The sequence below is a fragment of the Cataglyphis hispanica genome, chromosome 20 (genome assembly GCF_021464435.1).
Source record: "Cataglyphis hispanica isolate Lineage 1 chromosome 20, ULB_Chis1_1.0, whole genome shotgun sequence".
Classification (NCBI taxonomy): domain Eukaryota; kingdom Metazoa; phylum Arthropoda; class Insecta; order Hymenoptera; family Formicidae; genus Cataglyphis; species Cataglyphis hispanica.
The window spans coordinates 464,628-487,812 of NC_065973.1; the positions used below are offsets into that span (position 1 = coordinate 464,628).

Genomic DNA, 23,185 nt, shown 5'->3' on the forward strand with positions numbered 1-23,185 from the left:
CGGCAAAAAATGTAAGTTCTAAAAGTTTACGGCTTCTGCGACGACGCTAGGGAATATAATGCGGACCAATCAGCTTCTTCTGCTTTTCCACATATATATGGGAGATTATTGGATATCGCGTGCATTGCCGTGACTTTTGGCTTGAAAGCCGATACAGATGACCGTGACTGCCGGCTGCAAATTCAAAACAAATTTGTTTATTTGGTCCAAAAACTGTAAAATTTTCTTGCTGATTCATCGAGGAAGAAATAAGGTCAGTTATTATTTGTCACTCAACAAAATTAAATTCAAATATATATGTAAGCGCGAAATCAGAGCACGATTCCAATAAAATTTTGGCCACGCGCCAACGAATTTTTGCTATATTTCCTCATTATCGATTAATATCGTGCATTATTCAGCTTTAATTAACATTATAATTATCAACGAACATGCGCTCACAATGAAAATCATATTATTTGCAAATATATTCAAAAGTCTTTCATGAAAGTCTTATTTTTTTCATGTATATGCGACGTGCTTATAAAATATTTAGAATTTAATGCCATCTCTCTTTTAATTATACGTAATTACACATTAACAGCTTTTATATATATCGTTTTGTAAATAAAAAAAAACAACACTAATGTATATATTCTATGAATACCGATTGAGAGATAATTTAAATTTTTTGCCAGTTTTTACGGTTATTCAGAGAGTATTTATACCGATCGAAAAATTTTCAATATCCCGCGTGCAAGTATGTCGTGTAGAGGAAACCTCGACAGAGGGCGTCAATTGGCGCTTCTTGCAATTTCGTTTGGAACAGCGACGAGAGAGGAAGCGTGACGTTGACTGACCAGGTGACCAGCCGACGAACGACGGCGCGACGGCCGGAGCAGCGAGCGAGTTTAGTTGTTCGTGATTGCTCGATCGAGTAGGATTAATCGGGTTCGACGCGTTCAACTCTAACAAGTTCGTCCCGAAAAAAAAATCATACATTAGCGAATATCGCGCGACATCGTGCCTGGACTGTGTCCTTTGGAGAAGAAAGAAATAAGGATCGATCACCGGGAAGGGAAATCGAGATGAGAATGATTCAGCGGATTCCTCATTGAATAGATCATTTCATTTCGTATCGGCTATCAGGTGAGAGAGATCGGCGAAAGGAATTTATACGATTACTCCATCGGAATTCTTATCCTTTTTGTTTTTTATTTATCTTTGGGATCTTAGATAACGCGATGCAAATAACATTTAAATTGCTTTTTCATGTCTTCGGAGCTTTCACTTCGCTTTAAAATTTATTGTAAGAATATTTGGATTTTCTAATACCACGTAATTGAAGGAAGAATATAATTTCACGCGTGACATTAAAAAAAAAAAGTTTTCGAACATTATTTTTCAATTCTGTAACTTCTCTACATGAACCTGCATCCTATATTGTATTCTTGTATTAAATTTAAAAAAAAAATGGTAACTTGTTTTATCTCAGGAATAAAATTTGATTTGTATATGAAATAGATTTTAATATTAAATTATTTATGATATAAATTACTTATCAAAACCTGCTTGATCAAGCTGGAATACATGATATATATATAGGATCTTTATTAAGAAAATATATCTCTGTTGATATACATATGTGATTGATCTACTGACAAAGAAAATTCCAGTATGAGAATTGATTATTATGATTATCAAATAACCATTATTACAAATTATTAATAAGTAATACATCTTTACATGAGCAAGATCTTATCGATTATTATGTAATTAGCTTATTAATTTCTTTTTAAATAATTATCATTAATGTTTGACGATAATAATTCAATCCCTAATTTAGAAATCCTTGATTTGAAGAAAAGCTATGTGCAAAATGACAAATAATAACACACAATTAGCAGATGTAATTGAATTACTATTATTAATGATTACTTGTCATTGAATAATTTTGTTCGGAAGAGAAAATTGATTTATAGCTTTCAAATATTGAGATTTATATTTTCCATTATATTTGAAACGAATTTTAACATTATTATTTTATAACAAAACATTATAATAAAGTAAGAAACGGAAACACGCCAATTTTGGATGTTCTATATAGACATATATGTATATATAATAACTGCCATTCATACAGGGTAACACACTTGAGAATTACATCATGATTACACGTTCTCAGCTGACATGATTCTAAATTTCTCACACGAGCTATTATTTCAATCGCGCCGTGCTCGTAGCCGACATACTCGATTCTCTTGCAACTGCAATGAATTGTCGTGAATTCGCCGGTTACTCGCGCTCCTTCTGCCTCCTCACAGCTGATTGTGAGTCTCACAAAAGGGAAACCATGGGAATCCCGTCTAATTATATTATTCATTAATTAACTGGGATCGCGCGCGGTGCGGTGGACTAAGCGCACCGTCTTAACGATGTGAACGACAAATTATCGCGATTTATTCCCGAACGCACGATGCAAGAGAGTCCAAAAAAAAAAATATACGCTCAACTGTTTTTTTCTTCTCTTTGCGCCTCGTCAAGTAGCAGGAAAGTAGTAGAGTGAAATGGATAACACACCTGTGCAGTTGTTTGGCTTCACGATTTGGTTAACGGACTTCAAATTATACGGTTCTCTCTGTTGGAGATGGAAATACCTCGGTTGTACGGGTCTCGAGGAATATTTGTTATTACGCGACCGACACACATGTGTTTTACAAGAATTTTATGTCATTATTTCCTTTTATTGAACTTATATATAAATTATGTAATCGTAAGATACTTACTTTAATTAATTGTGGGAGAAATACGAGATTTTTTCCCATTAATGAATATGCTTTGAATTCATCTTTTCCGCATTTTTTTTCTTATCATTTATTGCCATATGTCGATTTACTGCCATATGTGTAAGAGCAGCAAAATAAAGTTTCTAATATAAAAAATTCAAGAAATCTACTTATTGTTAGTCCATTTTTTTTCTAATTACAACTGAAAAGGCTTCGACAGGCTTCTTGTTAGGAGGAAAAAACAATTGCAAATTGATTATATTGTTATATGGAGCATGTTTGCAAATTTGTATGACCATCTGTATACGCATACGAATATCGTGTATACATAAACAGCTTTTGTCTAAATATATCATGGATTTATATACTCTCCGTGATTATTTTCTGTGAATATTTTCTCTTTTGCATTTTTCATCGAACAACGAATTTATTAATAGCAATTGTGTTCGTGGATACTTGCGTATATTTCATGAGCGTATTTTTATCGCGAGGAGAGCAGTTACGGGACAGACTTGTTTGCGACCAGGAAATGGATTTCGACAGCGTTTTTAACGATATCTCGTAAAACAAGACGTCGATAAACACACTACTCTCAGCGCGCAGCGTGTTACGAAGTTATATGACAAAATTTTATACGTAGCATACGAATTTCAAGGTATACGATTACGATGACATTCGGTAATGAAAGAATATGAACGGTACTTTTTTTACAATCCTCATCGAAATATCCATTCATTCGAGAGAGATGCGTGCGAGAAGAGAGAATGAATCTCAATAATTTCAGGTATCTCTTATCAGATATTGAAACTCTTTCTTCAATCTATACTTTCTCTCTTTCTATGTCTACATTGAGAAACATTGATTAATTTATGATTGACTTAATCTGCGACTCATTCATTCCATAACGTTAACGCAATGCCTCTTTCGAGACGCCTCGCAAAGAGATTCGTTAAGATAAATTCCTTTCTCTTCGCACTTGAAGTTTACGGATTGCCCGGTCTTACGATCAGGATATTAATGATAGAGACTAATTACTTTTTTTTTTACACGAGCGTTAAGCGTCGTAAAGAGCGTGGTTTGAAAGGAGCGTGCACCGAATTTGGCATCGCACGCTCCGTAAAATGAGGAAGAGTTTTCGAGCGAAAGTAACAATGCGATGTTCATTGAAGATGTAATTTAATAGTGTTTCGTCATGGATGACCGATCACTTTCTAGCCGCTTCTAGCACAGAAAGTATTATACATTAATGACCGAGAGAAGGTAATCCTTTTTCTCTTCGCTCTTAGTCTTTTTTTCATCTCGCTTAAAAATTTCGACTTTCCAAGCAGAATCGTAGAAAGCGCGGTTCACTCTAAATTTTAAATTAACACGTAGAATATAATATTTCCCATATACATATTACGTTTATCACATAGTTTTTTCTCGAGGCGAACAAACATGTCGCATAAATCCCCTTCGGAGCGCAAATTGTTACATATGCGAAATGATGTTAATTATCTGGAACGTAAAACAGGTATCGGCAACGGGCACTCGTTACGTTCGAAACTTTCACTCCACGCAACTACTTGAACGATATTATCTTCTCTTTTTTTTCTTAAATGCGCGTAAGCAACCATAGCGAGCGTGCAGTACAAGTTGCGTGTATAAGTTCTTTTTTTTTTCTCGTGCGATATAGAAAACACATTCCGATAATATTCCATATCTGCGGGAAAGGCTAGGAGGACGAGCGAGTTTCTTTTTAAGTCTTTTATTGCATAATAATAATCTTAGTATGATGGATATCATAGAGCAATTTTAACGAAAATCGTACGATTTGTAAGCGATTTGTGAGACACGTTGCTTCGAGTCTTTTATTATAACTTCGTTAAAAAACATAGATATATTAAAATCCCTCACATCTAATTATTGCCCGCTCGATGAAAAAGATTTTATCCTCTCATGTTTTTTGTTAGCATATTATCTATTAACGTTATAAAGTTTTAAATTATGAGACACTTTATCAGTTTATCAGTATATCACGTTCGTCTGAAGCGCACCTTTTATATATTTCTAAAATTAAAATGTTAAAATTTTTTGACTGGTATTATATATATATAACTCTAGCCTGCGCGTTCACGCATATAAATAATATTATATACGAATTATTTAAACTTTCGAACTCTGTTACGAATCATACAATAGATTATTCAAAATAGACTTGAAAGAATTTTTTACTAATCCAGCGAAACTACCACGTCACATACTCGGTATGAAACGTATCGGTAACGTACACAAAGTGGTCAGCTGGAATGAATTCTCGATATAAAAATGTCATTTAACTCGGCACGAAACCGGACTAGTTCTCTATCGTTCGATCCGATCTCGATCTAAAATGCGTCACGGTAGAGCGCACGCAACTCGCGCGTCTCGCGTATCCCGATGCTTCATCCGTGGTTTTGCGTGCGTGCATGTACGACATTCCTCGTACGCTCTGATAGTGATCCGGCGCGACGAACAGTGTTCAACCTCGAACGGAGAAGGCCATCGCTGACAAACATGTTGCACTTTCCTGCGCGATTTTCGCGTGCGACGTTCAATCGCGCGCGCGCGGTTACGCAATTAAGTTCGAGGCACTGATAACGCGGGCTCGACTTCGTCGTCGCGGCTCGCTTCAAACGATCGCATTTTCTCCGCACAATTTCTCTTTCAATTTCCAATGATACCTCGAAAATTGAATATATAATAATTATAATTATTTATCTTGAAACTTTAGGTGAAGTAAACTGTGCATCGCGCATATGTGCATATACGTAGCCCACGGTGGGGCTTAACCCGGTAACAGGCGAGCTTTCATGATCTCGTCCCCGCTCGCGTGCGACCTCAATCGCTATCAGCGCGTACAGACCATTCCGATCGTCCATCGTCTACGGCGGACATTCGTCCCAAATTAAATTCAGTGTCAGCGACATCGGAAAATCTCATTGGGTATTCCGCATTGGAACAACAACGCGCGTCCGCAATTCGTAATTCGTGAACCCGAACGCCGATTGAGTCTTATCTGTCGACGATCAAAGCTCAAGCTACACGAGAAGCGTTTGTAGATTGCATTAAAAAAATATATGAAATCTTTCGATCCTTCTTGAATCTCACGAATCGAATAAAATGGCTCGAGATGCAATTCTCGCTGGTCGCTATATCTCCAGATGCGCAGGGAAGATCAAGGACGAGAAAGGATCGTCCGACACACACACAGGAAGGGAAGCGATTAGAAGGAGCGGTTGTTAAACCGGAAAGTCGAGCGCGACTGAAGGGGGTCGTTTGAGCAAAACTGCTATTCTCGTATTGTCATGACAAGATAGGCGGCTGGATTCTATGGGCGACCGCGGGATTAATCGCAACCCGTCGGGTAATTGTCCGCGCGAGTATCCCGCTTCCGGTCTTCCTGCGGCAAAAGCTGTCGGGAATATTTCCGGGGATAGTACTCTACGCATCTTTCTCTACGTATGTATGTTCTCTACGTACGCCGCGCGGAATAATACAATCGGTACTTGACACGGTGTCAGGTTTCGCGTTTAAGCGAGATTTAGTGTTATCGCGAATGGGATATCGGGTTAACCACAAGTTTCATTGATTCCATTCCGAACCGATGTAGAATCTGAAGAATAAATACTAAAAAACCGACGCATCAATCTATTTTTAGGCTCTAGTTTCTACAGATGAAAGTTGAAAATAAATAATTTCCAATAAATATGCCCCTACATATTTATTGGAAATCACACTTATTATCATAGATCACATTTTAATACAATATTGAACAGTGTCAAACTTTTTTTTAACACAATTTTTTTTTTTAAGCGAACGAAAAAATTTAAAAATTAAGAAAATATGATCAAAAAAATAAAATATTAATCAATTAATGTAATAAAAAAATAAAAAATTTAGAGAAACCTATAAGTGTAGGATAATGTAATATTACATATGCCGATTTTTTTATTCTCTAGCTTTTGAAAAAATTCTCATTGTTTACCACTGGATGAAATAGGGATCTATGGAGATAATGGATTTCTAAAATAAAAATATATACAATTTTCTCGTGGAAATTTTCTTGAGTAATTATTATTCAAAAATTTCGCTAGTTAGAACTCATACGCCAGATTTCTCTTCAAGAGAGAGAGAGAGAGAGAGAGCACGTTGTCTTTGTTCCTTTCTCTTTCTCCTTCCGTCTCGGTGGATTCTCTCGGTGAAGGAATGGCACGGAGGGGAAGGGTTAACCAGTAATCGACCTTGGAGCTCCGTCCTTTACGCGTACGCGCTGCGCGTGTGTCGTGCGTCTTATTTCATATGCACGCGTATATGTATATACAAGCATGTCTAGCGATACGTACGCATCCTTACACCGCGTCTTCGAATGCACGTGAATACGACTACGTACATTCGCCAGACCCGATATAACATACACGCACGCTCGCGCGCACATAGACACGGGCGAGCGCAATGCCGAGGGCGTAGTTACACGGCTATTCGAACGAGGAATGCTCGGCATGTCGCTCTCGTCAAATGGCCAGAAAATAAAAGGACTACCTCGCCCGCGGCCTTGATAGAGAACCCTCCTAGTGGGCTCTCTCTCTTTAGTCCGGTTATCCGCGAGTTTACCATTCAAAAGTCATCTTGGGAAATTAACTGTGTCGATGATTATGGAAGCGGTCCGAGTCGCAAGTATGAGAAATGCGAGATTTGTATTCGTGTATACTTTCCTTGATGCCTCGTGGATATCGTGGATATATAGAGGATATGGTAAAGTAAACCTGGCAATATTTCACAAACTAATCTTTTCTTTTACTTATGTATAAGAAAATGAGTTTACTTTTACGTGCTAACATGTTGAATATTTCCTTTCATCTCGCGTAAAAACAAAATCGGTGGAAGAGTAAATATTTTAAGCATACTTTCTAAAATCATTCAAGAGTATACTTTTAATAAAGAGACAAAAATTCAATTTTTTATGTAAGATCACGGACACATCAAATGTAACGCCTGACAATTCTTTTGAGAAAGAGAGAGAGAGAGAGAGAATCTCAATTTATATATGTATTTTTAATAATAAAATGAACATACTTCGAAATGACATTTAGCTTTTATTTCACTAAAGCGCTAAAGAATTCTCCTCGTAAAATTCACGATATCCTCGGCCAAACTCGAGCCATCAAGGTAACGTTATGCTGAACCGATCCTCGAACATTTTTTATCGCGTTGTCCGAGTCTCTAAATTACGGGTTTTAGGCTTCTGCGCACAAACTTCTTAATGCATTATTAGACTCGAGTCTCAAGAACATCCGTTCACCAAATGCTATCTCCAAATACGCTATAAACATTCATATCATATGATCGCAGTATAATTTATTCTACTATAAATCATATAAAAAAAAATTTTTTTGATAAAAGGCAAGGATAAAGTCTTCTTCGCAGATATAACAAAAGAGCCAAATAAAGTAAAAAACGTCAAATTACATCTGCAAACAGATAAGCGAAGAAGCGTATATGCATAATAAGATAAGGCATGAATCTTAAGATAGTGAGACTACGTCACAGAAAGATGTAGCGGCGTTTTATAAAATATTAATTTAATTAACAAAACGCAAGGATCGTTTCCATTCGAAGAAATGAATAAATTTGTATCTTTTTCGAAAAAAAAAATTTATGCAGAAAAACGATGAATGAGAATAATATAAGATTACCTCGAAGGAAAACGCGACTGACAACGAGAGGAAATGGCACTGCATGATTTCAGAATAATCATATATGAAAATTCAATCATATTGCAGGGAATCGCACAAATAATTTGCATCGGATAGTTCGTGATGCTTAACGCATGCAGATCCCAGAATCCCCCAAGTACGCAATAACAATACCTAGGAAGCAGGAGCGAGTTACGACTCGGTAGTCACGCGGTAGAGAATGTTTTACGAGCATCCGGGGCACGTCACGCTTTAAACGTACGCGTCACACTTTACCTCAAATTGCATTTAACGTACATAGCAACCTGCGTATGCGTCTATGTGTGTCGATTCCCCCATCGAACGACAAATCTCTGTTCGATAAATCCGCATTGTTTTGTCACCGTGTTTCAAGACGACACCTTCGTTCTTGTAAACATTAACGATAATCTAGATTTAATTCGTTTTCTCCTGTCTCTTTCTAATGCTACTGTTAAATATAATTTATCAGTAAATTAGAAAAATGATAACTAAAAAAATATATATAAAATAAAGATTTTTTTGTAAGACATTTTTTTTTCAAAAAATTGATTTTTACAATCGGGAGATTACTAATATTTTTTTTTATATTCTTTCGTAGAATACCGTATTTTTAATCATATCTTGACAAAGAGCCACTGTTGAAAGAAATTCATCGATCTATGATATAATATTATTCTGAAAGAGAAAAAAATATATTATTTCGACTTCTGTCGAAGACGAAACATTTTTTTACTTATCTTGTTTTTATACAGGTTCAATTTTTTCTTGGTTGAGCTAATATAATATACTTGTATATTCGATATGTATACGACCAGACAGTGCTTTTGTTTGTAAAAATAATTGCACCAAGACCCACCTGCCGTCTGGATATAATTTTGTGCGAGTACGTTACCACTTTACACCTTCGTGCGTGTAATGGCGCAATTACTATAAAAGTACGAGTTTTAAGGTGAAACGCGGTTGCCGCAGGCGTTTTGTTTTTGCCATTTGTTGCGAGAGATGCTCGACAATATTTTGCAGCTGAATTACTTGTAATAAGAAAGAAAACAGTTGCCGCAAACTTTGAATACAACTCTCAGTCAAATAATGTAATTATTTTAATTTCCAATTAAAGACACGAGAAAGAGAGAGGTAATCTGTTGCTGAATAAAAGAAATGTATAATAAAAATTGCCAATCAAACACGTATAACATTAAAATGATAAAAATATTAAATAGAAGTAAATTAAACATATCTAACACTGTTATTAATATTCTAAATAAGAAATACATTGTTAATCAAAATAATAAGATTAAAAATAATTTGTAATATATCTGTGGCATGATTTCAAAAATCTTATTGTTAAATCGTATAATAAATTTTTCCTATCGAATATGAGTCGTAACATACAAGACATTAATTTATTTCGCTTTAAAGCGCCATAATAAAAAAAAATTAAATATAATATTTTGTTCCTGATTTTCATAAATTGCCTTAATACATACGAATGTATCGCTCGATAATAAAAACTGCGCCTTGCTACACCGCAATGATTTACGATCGCAGAGGCTAGACTCGCAACGAAGTAAAGTCGAGCTGCCAGCGCGGCAGCCGCGGTCATCTGCGAACGGATCGTCAGCCCACGAAAGTGGAACGATAAATCTGTGCTCGGATAACTGGACGTTTAGCTCCCACATTCCTCGGGTCTTTAACAACCGCGAATTTTCCGCGATACTTATCGCGCAACGCGCAGCGGAGAAGATGCGTATAGACGTTTTCAGCTGCAAGCTGGGAAGTGCACTTCGCTGTCAAATACAATTAAAAAAATCTTGTCTTTCAAAAAAAGAACAATTAGATTTCATTAAATTGATTCTCTAGTACAAGGAATTTTATTACGTTTTCATGATATCATGAAAATCTACAAAATTTTTTTTTAAGGAAGTTTATTAAAATTAAAGAATTTAATTTAATTGATTAAAATTGAATTCATCGAGAATAAATATTAATAACTCTATATGCGCGGCACTTTATTTTTTATATCTTTCTATTAATAGCAGCAACATTTTTTTATATTGCAAACTCTCGATGCTTAAAAGCTAAAATAGTTTATTTGATAATAATATTTGATAATAATATTGATAATAATTTCTTACCGTAAATTTAATAAAGCAATTTGAATGTTTTTAAAAACGTGAAGACGTATTTTTTTTCTTTGTATATATTATATAAAAATAAGCGATAATAAATACCCGAGAGTATTCCTAAACTTTCTAATAAATCCACTGCTTTACAGTAATCTGATCGCATCACACTCTTGATTGCGAATTTAATTAGCGTCTGGCTGTTTGTGCGTGCGGATTTAATTCACGAAAAGTGAAAAGGAGAAGAGGCGTATCCTCTGGAGAGGAGTTAAGAAGGCGGTGGCACACATATTTTGCATCGGAGAAAGTCATACGCGTACTTCTCCTCACCTTTTTTTTTTCTTCCTTCACCTTCTCGTCGCTGTCCTCGTAATCAGCCATTATGCATACTTATGCAGATACGTATAATCATTACGTGCATTAACATCTTGCGTAACGCACCGCAATTTAATTAAATACATGGGTCTATCTTTCGAAGTCGTGTGAAATAAAAAAATTGTTTATAGAAATGTATATTTTTTGTCATACATTCTTCAATAAAAATATCTTAATCGTATATAAAATAATCTTTTTTTTTTTTCGCCTATCTTGTAGAAGTGAACAATTTGATAAAGGTTTTATGACTGCGTTTGTATTTAACATTATTAATGCAATCTCGTTTCTGTAATGGTTCTCATTTAATTATAAAAAATTATATATTTTCTTTAATTAATTTGAATATCCGCAATACTTTTCATAACGTTTATAATAGTAAATTTATGTTCTTTGTAACAAACTTTCAATTTTTTTTTTAGATTTCTATTAGAATGGAATTATAACTAAAAAATGTAAGTTTATTATGTATTAAATTCATTCGCGTATCTTTTTCTCGTTTGTCAGTACATCGTTATTACCATCACGCGCAGTTTTCTCTACCGCGTTATTAGATCGTATCAGAAACAAGCGAAGTGAAAAGAAATAGCCTGGATTCAACGGTGATTGTCATCTCATTGACATTTATTTAAAATCCATTCGCTTCTCAAGATCCATTGTTTTACTTTTACATAGTTACGATCTCTTCGCTGAGCACTTATTTCATTTAAGATCTTTTGACACATTAGCATTTTTTAATTGGTAAAATACTAACATTATAAATACACATAGGGAAAGAGAGAATATCTCACAATTCATGATTTTAATATTAATAATAGGTTCTCTGACGAGTTTGACACAAGATTCTTTTAATATGGAAGAATTTTCAATTAAAATTCAATTACAACGATATACAAATCGTTATTTGTTCGTGACGAACGTCAAAGAAATTACTTATCGATCACTGTCCAGATATTGCTGCATGCTTTCACGTACGAAAATCACGCAATGACTACTTTCCAATTCTTTACAGACATGCGTTGGTTTCGCGGCCACGCCGAGGCACCGAGACTCTTACGTCTAAGTCCCCTTCGAGCCGATGAAGACGTCAACGAAGTATCCTATCATTTTCGCACGAGGTCTCGATGCAGAGGTAAGAATCGTTTCAAATAAAACGGCATCTAATCTTTGTAGGAAAAATAAAATATGATTAACGCGTATTTGAACTTTGATTGAAAACATTCGTGTAAATTGTTTATTAAAACGGGATAAATTGAAGCAAAACGGCCGAGAACATAAACTGTTAATTTCGTTCCTTAGCGCGAGTTCATTGTCGCCTTTGTTGCCAAATACGATAAGCAAAGAGAGAGAGAGAGAGAGCGATCTCTTGTTTTTGTCTCGTTGCTAAGAACTAATCAGACTAATTTTTGCGAAAATCGTATCATCTTGCGTGTCGTGCATATATTGTACATTGCATGTCATTCCATCACGTATATAGCGTGCATAGCAGTATTTGAGAAAAGAAGAGAGAGAGAAAGAGACATGCAAGATTCCATTCTGAATGCAAAGCTTACGATTCAACGTTCCGTCCCGAGTGACTGGTTGAAAAGCGAGAATAGGAGCAAATTGACACCGCCAGCCTACGCGAGCGAATGCACGTTAATATAAAGGATCATTGTCGAGGACGCAATTTGTAGCTTTATACGTGATTGTATAAGCGTGTTTCCCATAAGATCGTAATGCAATTGACGGCAACGTAGTGACAATTTATAATACGAATCGGCTTGCTTTTCTAATTATACATAGTAACTGCTAATTGTCGAGATACATACAGTTAATAATCGAGAGATAGAGCATACATTCATTTCACATTTAACCACAGAACTGTGAAACATTTCTTATCGATTTCTTTCGAAGAATTTTTGTATGAAATAACATGACCGCAATTTCGTCGACGTCAGACATGATTTAAAGGACGACGAAGCATTACTCAAACGTCCGATCTATTTTTGATTGTATCCGGTTTACGCATTCCAGACGATAATATACGCATGAAATACAGATTTACTCACGCTCCCTCTTTTATTTCTCTTTCTTTTCTCTCTCTCTCACACACACACACACACACACACACACACACATATATATATTAATGAACTATTTTGAATTCTTCAATTTTTGAAATTGCCAATAAAAAGGCGAATCAATTTATATTTATTGCGAGGAGTGTTTATTTTTATTTATTAATAATAAACAAAAGTGATTTTGATTATAATGTGCGCGATAAAGAACTAATTTAAAATGAGTAAATCCCGCATACTCATCTTGAGGATTGAAGATGGTAAATCTAATCGCGATAGCGGCATTATTAACTACATTATCTCGAGGCCTCGTTCCGTAAAGTTATAATTTGTAATACTAAGGGATAAATTGGTATCACTGTTGCTTTCGACGCATTTTGCAATGACATGCAAAGCCCGTGTTCTTATTGGCCTCCCATTGTTTATTTATGTTAGTATCACGAATCTTGCATTCTTTTAAACAGGGTCGATTTCGATTTCCACATAATGCAAAAAGCTGTGATCAGCATTTTCGTATCATCAATACAATCGTTAATTTAATGTATTTGTTGTTTATCTTAAATATTACATTTTAATAAAAAGGAGATCTAATTTCTTAAATATTGTAAAACTTTTTTTTATATTCGATAAGAGAGTATATTGATAACTATCTTGATTAATAAAAATCCTTTATCATATCCTCACAGTTGTATAATTTGCTTTCAACTTTACTTTACGATAAATATGACGAAATCTTTTGCATCGTAATTTAAATAGATATAAAAATAATATTATATTCATATTTGTTGTATTACCTATTAATATATATTATAGAGGATGTCATGTCATAGTAACGTCTTTATGATTATCTTTATGAATAATATTCTAAGTTAAGTAAATTGCCCATGTATATGTGGGAACATCCTGTTTTACATATATCCTGTGTAAGACCTCATTAAGACTAATATGATGTCATACTTCACGGAACCCGCAGATTTATCGGGTATCGTCACGATAGCACTGAAAGCGGAGATCACTTTCGATTCAGAAGTCTTAGAGTTCGGATTTCACTTTTAGACAAACCGACAGAAATGAAAATTTACGATCTACTATATTACATTATCCATTCAAAATCTCGTACGGTATTCCATTTTATAGAATATAAAAATATAATTGAAAAATATATACTAGTTAAAAAATATATTTTTTTTTGAGAAATAATATAATGAGATAAAATGTGATTAATTAAATCGATTATTTCAAAACAATTATTTCACTACGAAGAATAAATAATAAGACATGAAAATATTTTTTAACTATATATAACTTACTTATATCGCCCGAATGTTTATTGATATCTTCTCTTGCGTTGTGTTGTAGACATGTCACCGGTGCGATGGGCTCGAAGAAAATCCTCGAGTTCTGAATCTGAGAGAAACTGTTACAACGTGCAAACCTCCCAAGTGACAACCGAACGAACTTCCAATAAAAAGGGCAAGAAGAGAATACAGGAAGAACGGCGGAGAGTGTGCGAGAAGCGAAATCCTCTATTGGATCGCGTGAAGAGTACCAGACTGAGCTTTTTCAAGGACCACGATTCCGATGAAGAGGAGAACGATGGCGAGGGCGACGAGGAAGCGAGACGAGTTCAGTTCCGTTCTATGTATGAGCTGAGACATCGCGATCTGTTGAGGAACGAGTTGCGGCGATCGGTTTGCGAGTCCGACCTGAAGGATATCACGGAGGAGGAGAAAAACCATGCGAAGAGAAGGAGACGTGCCAAGTCGCAAAGCAGGTTACCGTACAAGAAGCATCAGGAAGAGCGGTTCTCCTTTCTGGGCTTTCGTACTTCGACGCCCCGGAAACAGTCTGAATGGTCGAGAGAGACAGATTCGATCCGGGAAGATGCAATGCCACATGATTATCGATGGGGAAAAATGGGTCAGGATTTCCTCGACGCTAATCCTAGCGCTGATCAAGCCGTTGATCGTATGATAGTGGCCGATACTAAAGAGGAGATACTTAGAGACGCTAATGGGACCATCTTCAAGAAAGGCACGACGATAACAGCGTTTGATAGCATTACGCCGTCCAGCTGCTTGGCGGCGAAATTCCGCGCAATGCAAGATAAATATTTGAAGAGCTCGACAAACAAATTGATTGCCAAGATTTATAAGAAGGATTGCAAGGACAAAGAAAGACGGAGGCTACGCAGCTTCTCTTACGGTACATTACCAGGTCTCGAAGAACTGCGGACAAATCCGCTCTACGAGGATCAAGATCAGGATGACAATGACTCTGGAATTCTAGACAACGATTCCGCCACCAGTTCCCTTCTAGATGACAGATGCAGCAGCGGTGCTTCTGGGCCGCTGAATAATAGCAGTCATAATGACTCTTGTTTAGGATCACCGCCTCGGCTTCCGCCCAGGAGACCCTTCTCGACCGCCGTGGACGTCGACAGGACCGCGCGGTTGTTCGCCAGTTTGGATACGTATGACAGAACTAAAGATATCTCTGGGACGAATTTTATCGAGGTGTATTCGAACGTTTGCCAAGCCGCGAATGATACATTAATAGATCAAGCGGCTCGAATCTCCGCAGAAAATAATACGGATCGGGAAAGAGAAGAGAGGAGCGCGGATGAGGATTCTAAACGGAAAAAGCGCATTCCCGGGTTACAGGTTGTAAGGAGTAAACCATATACTACGGAAACGATGGTTGTGAAGCTCATCAAGGAGACATCCGATCAATGTTTAGGCATTTTCATCGCGAAAACTTCCGAATCCAGTCCAGGGTATCTAGTAGCTCACGTAGTGCCGAACGGATTAGCCGATAAGGAGGGCACTCTGAAGATCGGCGATGAAATTCTGATCGTCAACGGAAAGAGACTGCGCGGCCTGAGTATGGCAGAGGCGAGGAAGATCCTGGGCAATGGTAGTGGCCCCGGTGACGTCGATATTGTCGTCTCGAGATATTCGAGTGTCGATCAACTGGCGAAGAGACTGAAAGAAAGCAGCGTGGATTATGAAAACGTCAGCATGGAGGATGGCTACGGAGTGATTGTCGAAAGCTCACCCAGCTCACATTTTAGAAAACATCAGACTAGATGTCATCGAGACAGGAAGGACGAGTCGAACAGATCAATCTCGTCGGACAAATTTGCAACGAACATGGATAGCACGTTCGCACAAAACATATCCAAATTCTGTACTCTCCCGAGAAGACCGAGAAATACTGTGTCTACGTTCCTTACGGTACTTTTCGAGAAAGGAACCGGGAAAAAATCCCTGGGATTCACTATAGTTGGTGGAAGAGATAGTCCGAAAGGAAGCATCGGTAAATATTATCGTTCTATATATTTTCTCAATTTTTTAAATATCAATTATCTTATATCGTATGCGTGCAACGTAGTAAACGCGAATATCTATTTGTCGTGAGAATTGTAATTTGTGTCATAAAAACGCGTAAAAGCGCATTGTACGTGTATTATCTATATGAAAACATCTATATTTTTTTCTTGTCTATCTATATTTTTTAATTGTATAGGTATCTTTATAAAGTCAGTACTACCTGGTGGTCAGGCTGCCGAAGATGGCCGTTTGCGCGCAGGAGACGAAATTTTGGCTGTGAACGGCCAGGTCTGTCACGATTTGACACATCGCGAAGCCGTACAACTCTTTCGCAATATTAAAAGTGGACCGATTGCTTTGCACCTGTGTAGACGGGTGAAAAATCGTGAATCACAGTAAGTTTTCCAATATTTATTTTAACATTTAATAAACTAAATAACTATAAATGTGTATTACTATATTTAATAATTTAATTGATTTAAATAATATAGTTATTGATTTTAAAAATACTATTTAATTTTCAAGCAAATAATTATTATGTTAATCATCTATTATATAAAATAATACTTATATAAAAGGAAATTAAGGCTGAAAAAAATGATTTACAATGTTGCTTCTATCGTTTTCTATTTTTGTGCTTTAGAACTCCGAAAGCCAAATCGTGTGCAGATCTTTTGCTGATAGACACGTAAGAGACTAATGGTACGATGTTTCATCGTTGACTTGATGGATCACCATTGAAAGAAACAGGCAATATTGAAAGTAAAATGTAATATAAAGTAAAATACAAATCATGTATATATTGTACATTTGCGGAATTCACTAGAAATAAATCAATTATTTAATTAAGAATAATCTGGATTCGGCACGTTTTCGACGGTACCATCCAAATATATTCTCTCTTTATTGTCCTCTATGGTTAAAAAAATGCATATAATGGATTCTGCGTATTGCGTTATAACGTTATTTGTATAAAGTCTTATTTTAAGAATGTGGTATAATAATAGTTATAACAATATACCACATAATATTATATAATAATAATAATACTAATAATGTTAAAATTTATTATACTATTAGGCAGTCGCGCGGAATAAATTATGTGAAAGAGAGAAAATATACGTCGTAAGTCATAGATTTCTTTTGATAGACTAGAATCCTAAAACGTAATTTTCTCCTATGAATGACATAACAAATTTTAAATCTAAATCTAAAGAGCACTTCCGGTGGGCAGCTTCTGTTTCATCGATGCTTTTTAATACGGCGCACTTTTTAATGTATTCCTAGGATATCTACAAAGATAATTATATATTTTCCATTAATTGTCTTGTTTCTTACATTTTCATTACATGATATAATCTGTTCTTGTGTTATTCTTTTAGGTATATAAATTATTGCTTTTACCTGTGTCTTCTCGTAATCTCTAGTTCAACGGTACCCTCTCTCACTGTTTTAAACAATTCGATGACTTCTTGATGCGTGCGTCCTTTCAAAATTTGCCCATTTAAAGTCAAGATCTCATCGCCTGAAAGTTGAAGAAATGTGTCTAGTATAAAATCGCTGTTGAGATTTAAAAATAAATGAGAAATTGATGACGAATGTATGTAATGTGACTTTTTGAAAAAATCTGATAGTACAACGAATAATCCGAATGATTAAAAAGCGATTCTCGAGACTGTCAATGACCTCATGACGTGGATGTTGCAGGAGGATGCCGTTTGCACTCCTGCGCTTACGCAAGCCGATCGGCTAGCAACCCGTTACCCAAGTATGCGGTAAGGAGCGGCGGTCAACGAAGAAACCGCGGTGCAGGCGTAAAAAGCGCCGGACTCGGTTGAAATTCGAGACATGGGAACGCATTCAGCGATTTCCCCAGTTATCGAGGCTGATCTATAGATATCTAATCATCTAACCATCCGCGAATTCATCGAGAACAATTGATAATTTTCTATCTTTTATCGATATTTGATCATGATTATGACTTGTAATAAAAGTTTAGAAGGCCGTAACAAAGTTTTCGAATAATATGATAAAAATATTAGAAAACAGCACTGGCGCTGCCAAATATCGTGTTCTGATAAAAGGGAGAGGCAAAAAAAAAAAGACAAAGGAAAAAAGACGGGAAGAAAAACGGTAGAATATGCCACGACTATTTAGATATGCACACGGCGTTGTCTGTCGGATTAAAGATTCGACAGCTGTCTGGCGCGATCCTTGCATCGTCGTGAATACAATGAGAACCATCGAACGTGAGTTCGACGAGCGCATCGTCACGCGCATTCCCTTATTCCACGACCGATAGTTTCCGAACGAAAAGTATTCGATAAAAGCACGTCAGACTCTGCATTCCTTGAATTAAAATTCCTTGAAGACATTAAAATCTCGTAACAAATGCTGTGCAATAAATGATGTCATAGATATTCGTCTAACATTTTTCAAGGAGAATATAAGTAATATGAAATAAATTCGAAAATAGAATTTACCTTGAAATAACGATTTGGAAATATCGGCCTGACCGCCAGGAAAGATCCTTCTCACGAAAATTCCCATGTCGCCGCGCGGGCTATCTCTGCCACCTACGACGCTGAAGCCCAGACTGGGTTTACCGTAACCCTTTTCGAATCTAGCCATGTGCTTCGTTAGATATTGTTGCAATTCCGTCACAGGTTCCGGGCCGCTGTTCTTGTTTTTTTGATTTTCAGATAAGTGCGCGGAAATCGGCAAAAAATCGGGTCTCTTCCTTGGCTGAAGCGATTCCGCACTGACGTCGGTTGTCTTCTTCTTCTTTTTCTTCGTAGTCTCCATCACTGACGAGGAAGCGTGATTCATTTCGGCGTCGATCAACGACATATCGGAGAGATTTCTCGCGTTTTCCAGGTACTCATATTCGCCGAGTAAAGTATTTGGCGACGGATTCTCATATACTTGCGGCACCGTTTCCTCGTAAGCCGTCGTTAGTCGTATCGTGTTGCCGGTAGAGGATTTCAGAAACTCCTGAACTTCCTCGAGGCTTTCCAATGTTCGCAGTTCCTTGCCCTCGACCTCGACGATCTCGTCGCCTAATCTCAATCTGCCGTCTCTGCGAAACAATAATTCATCTTGAATAAAATTTATTATTTATAAATAGATATATTTATTTATTATTAATTAGTATTATATTATTTATGATAATAACTAAGTCTCAGCTGGTTACAAATTTCATTTCGGTGCCGCGATACTCTTTCTATGTGATTAAAATAAATAAGAGATATTAACACATATATATAGAGTTATATAGGATTAAAGTAATTTAAAATAGATAGAATTCAGAGATAGAGAGAAAAAAAATTATATTTTGGTTAGCATACTCTTACAAAATAATATAAAAAATATATTTTTACATATACACACACCTATGAGCAATACCATCGCTTTCAAGTTGTACAACGATGTATCGCAGATCACCTAGTCTCTGCTGCGCCAATCGAATACCTAGACTTTCCTTAGGATCCCTCTTGTGCAATTGTATCAGGCAACATCTCCGTACCCGCGTCAAAGGTTGAATAATATCGCTCAGAAACCTCGTTTTATCCTGCTGTAACCTTATGCGATGAGGCGAGACGTCCGGCGCTTTCGCCGTGTTCGACAAGAGACTCAATCTATCCTCGCAATTCGGAAGCTGAGCATCTTCCAACCGCAACATGGCCTCCTCTTCAAAAGACGTCCCGTGAATGCTAGGTAACAACCTTCCAGAGCCGCTCTGATGCCACCTGAGTCCATCGAGCCTCTCGATACTCATCCGAGACATTGCATCTGATCTGTTTTCGTCGCAATTCCGCCTGTTTTTCCCAGCATCCTGGCATTCGCTGGGCGTCGAGCTCCTTATCGGTTTTTCTGATTCCGAGTCCATGACGCTACTGGTATCGGAGCTGCACTTGAGGCTCAACCTTTCGTTCTCGGAAGCTATCACGGGCTCACCTCGTGGTCCATCGCTATCGTACCCGGATTCGTTCGAACTGACGTAGTGAGACGATAGTCTCTGCTCGCAACTTGACACGGAATTTCGCCGGTTGTTCCTAATAGCGGACATCACATCGAGATCTACGTTACAACTCTCCGAGGCAATACCAAGCTCTATTTTACCAGTAAAGTCCATCTTGTCGCGTGTGGTGTCCTCGACATTCTCCCGGAGAGACAGTAAACTGCTGTCAAAAAGGCAGTTCGCGATACCTTCCTGCTGAAAGCCGGCCTCGATTCGTTCGAGACGGCTCGCGTTCAGGCTGTACCTGTCGGCTTCGTATCTGCTGGAATTTCTTTGGAATTCCGCGCAAGAAGTCCTTGGTCGCAAAGTGGTCTCCCGATTCTTCGCGTTGTCACCTCGGTCGAGGTATCCGATCCTGGATCTCTTTCGTCCAAGCGTCGTCGTACCGATGTACGAGTCCTCGATCTGCAAGATCGGGAAATGCTCCTCCGAGACCGTTTTGAAGAGCCTCTCGTCCTTGGTGAACGACGAACCGTGACGCTCCTCTGGCAATACAGACAGCTTCGATCGCAAGAAAGCGTACGGGAAGCTAGATTTTTTCGCTTCCTTGAGGTCGCAACTGCTGCTCTTCCTCATGAATGACTCATCCTTGGTTTGTCCGAGATCGCAAGTGCTGAAGCTCACCGAGGGATCGCCCAGTGAATACGCGGAAGCGCAAGAAGCTTCAAAGACATTCTGTTTGTCGTTCCGACGAACCGCCAAGTCATCGCAAGACACCGTCTTATCCTTCCGCGCTGCTATCTGCAAGTCTATACCCTCTGAAGGATCGTCGCCCTTCACGTAGGTCGGACTGTTGTTCAATTGGCTTGTACTGCAGCTCCGAAATAAACTTTCCTTATCTGGTAGATTTGTTCTCTCCTCGATATTCTGAGATCTCCTGTTGGCTTTGGTCGAGTTGAGCATTCCGGTGGAGCCCATCCGAATGAAGAACGATTTGAACGGAGACGGAGATCGATTACAAACTGACGGTGACTTTCTGTTTATTTTTTCGTCCAAGTGCATCTGACTCAATTGGTGGGCATTAATATTATTATTGCTGGTGCAAGCATTGTTGTTGTTGATATTATTGCTATTATTATTATTGACACTGTTGTGATCGGTACTGGCAGATCTTTCCGTGATGGAACAGATAGTCTCGCGGGATCTGGTTCGTCGAAACGAATCGATCTTCCTACCCATCCTACGACCCCAAATTCCCAGACCGGACACTGTGGAATAAAATATTAATGTAATCATTAATAATCTATTATATTTATATATTTATGATTAAATACTATATTAAGAGATATTTATTAGTTAAAATATAATAAAATACAATAATCTGCAGTTTGATCTTTAAGATCTTCGTATATTTTTAACAACAGAGATATTTCAAATAATTCCATACTATAATATCTCGATTGCATTTAATATTACAATAATAAAAATGTAATAAAATATTATTTTAAATTATTCTTATTTGAATTCTTATTGAATTATTATTATTTGAAATATAATAAAATAATCACATATTTAATAATGTAACATACATACTATACATATAGCACGATTTATTTGTCAATTAACAAAAATAAAATTATACAATAATTATTTGATAATGAGAGGACGGGTTTGTTTTACACGCACTCTTCGATGAGAACAGGTAAAAAGGGAGTAAGGTGGAAGGGAGTAAGACATTGAAATGGTAGCGTGCCATCATACACGCGCGTGGAACGAAAAACCACCCGCGTTCGACATACGATCGTTCTCGGGATTCATGATTGCCATATACGAGCTCGCGTAGCAGCGGTTCCGCGTAGTTTGGGACTACTTTTTCGAAGTGTCACCCCTACGGCTAACGGGCCCACATCGTCGACACATCGGTTCTACATAACGAGAAACGATTAAAAGGTTGCTCTCGAGTATCGGACACACATGTTTTGTGATTAAACGGTACAATGCGCCAGCAAAAGGTGATATATATATACATACATATAATTTACACTGTACATATATCATCTTTTACACAATAGCATTTTTCAATGATATTATTAATTTACAAATTATTGTAACAAGCAATAAACACAATACATCCTAAGCAAAGATATGCGTAAGATTATAAATAATGAATTTTGTATTTAATTAATATTATAATAGAGAACATATTTTTTCGAAATCTACTTATATATTTTAAATGTATACAAATTTCAAGCTCAATTTCTCCTGAAAAATAAATTAGAGGTAGGACAATGATATATTTTGACCATCTATCGCAAAATTTAGATATTTGATGATTCTGATGATTTTCTTCATTCAATCCTTTGTATTTTCGAAGGGAATTAAGGTTTCGAGTAAACTTTCTATTGAAATATACAAACAGGAAGAGAAGAACATTATCTTCGTGATGGTATTACTAAGGCAAATGGTAAGCGCGTTCGCGAGTATGTCGGAGCACGAAGCTCTAACGAGGCAAGAGCGGCGAGCGAGTGATTAGTGAAAGGATGCGATGTTTTCCTGGATTAGCGGTAATTTGCGGCCGTTCGGAACAGAAGCGAGATCGGCGATGCCAGCAGCAAGACGACGCGACCGTACTTTTTGTGCATCGTTGCATCCTCCTTCGAGCAGGAGGACATTGAAGTCACCGGAGCATGGAGTCCAGTTTCAAAAGTATTATACTCAGATCCGCTACACACGATGATGTCGGTGTACCGTATTGTTTAAAGCAGTAATTTATAAACGTTTTGAGTTTGTGAATGCTTTCGCACGCGATATACACGCTAAGCGTTCACGAAAACAGACAA

The 23,185-nt window shown here is 37.1% G+C and overlaps 2 protein-coding genes across 5 annotated transcripts in view; one reads left to right on the top strand and one right to left on the bottom strand.

The window, feature by feature from the left end:
* The first annotated feature begins 115 nt into the window (after positions 1-115).
* Positions 116-17,239, top strand: LOC126857004 (partitioning defective 3 homolog). 2 transcript variants are annotated; one of them, XM_050606063.1, is made up of 5 exons: positions 116-253; positions 12,005-12,124; positions 14,412-16,370; positions 16,581-16,779; positions 17,028-17,239. In XM_050606063.1, exons 2-5 carry the CDS (start codon positions 12,007-12,009, stop codon positions 17,074-17,076), a joined length of 2,325 nt encoding a protein of 774 aa, XP_050462020.1. In that variant the 5' UTR covers positions 116-253; positions 12,005-12,006; the 3' UTR covers positions 17,077-17,239. The 2 variants fall into 2 exon arrangements, with proteins under 2 accessions (XP_050462020.1, XP_050462019.1); XM_050606062.1 differs by lacking the exon at positions 116-253 and adding an exon at positions 867-1,128.
* A 151-nt stretch (positions 17,240-17,390) lies between these two features.
* The window catches only part of LOC126857001 (uncharacterized), a 28,589-nt gene continuing 22,794 nt past the window's right edge, over positions 17,391-23,185 (bottom strand). For all 3 annotated transcript variants that reach the window (XM_050606058.1, XM_050606057.1, XM_050606056.1), the window contains 4 exons: positions 19,777-21,613; positions 18,868-19,463; positions 17,789-17,909; positions 17,391-17,676 (listed from right to left, as the gene is read on the bottom strand). In XM_050606058.1, the coding sequence (XP_050462015.1) occupies positions 17,640-17,676; positions 17,789-17,909; positions 18,868-19,463; positions 19,777-21,613 (2,591 nt within the window). In that variant the 3' untranslated portion in view covers positions 17,391-17,639. The remainder of the gene's footprint in view (positions 17,677-17,788; positions 17,910-18,867; positions 19,464-19,776; positions 21,614-23,185) is intronic.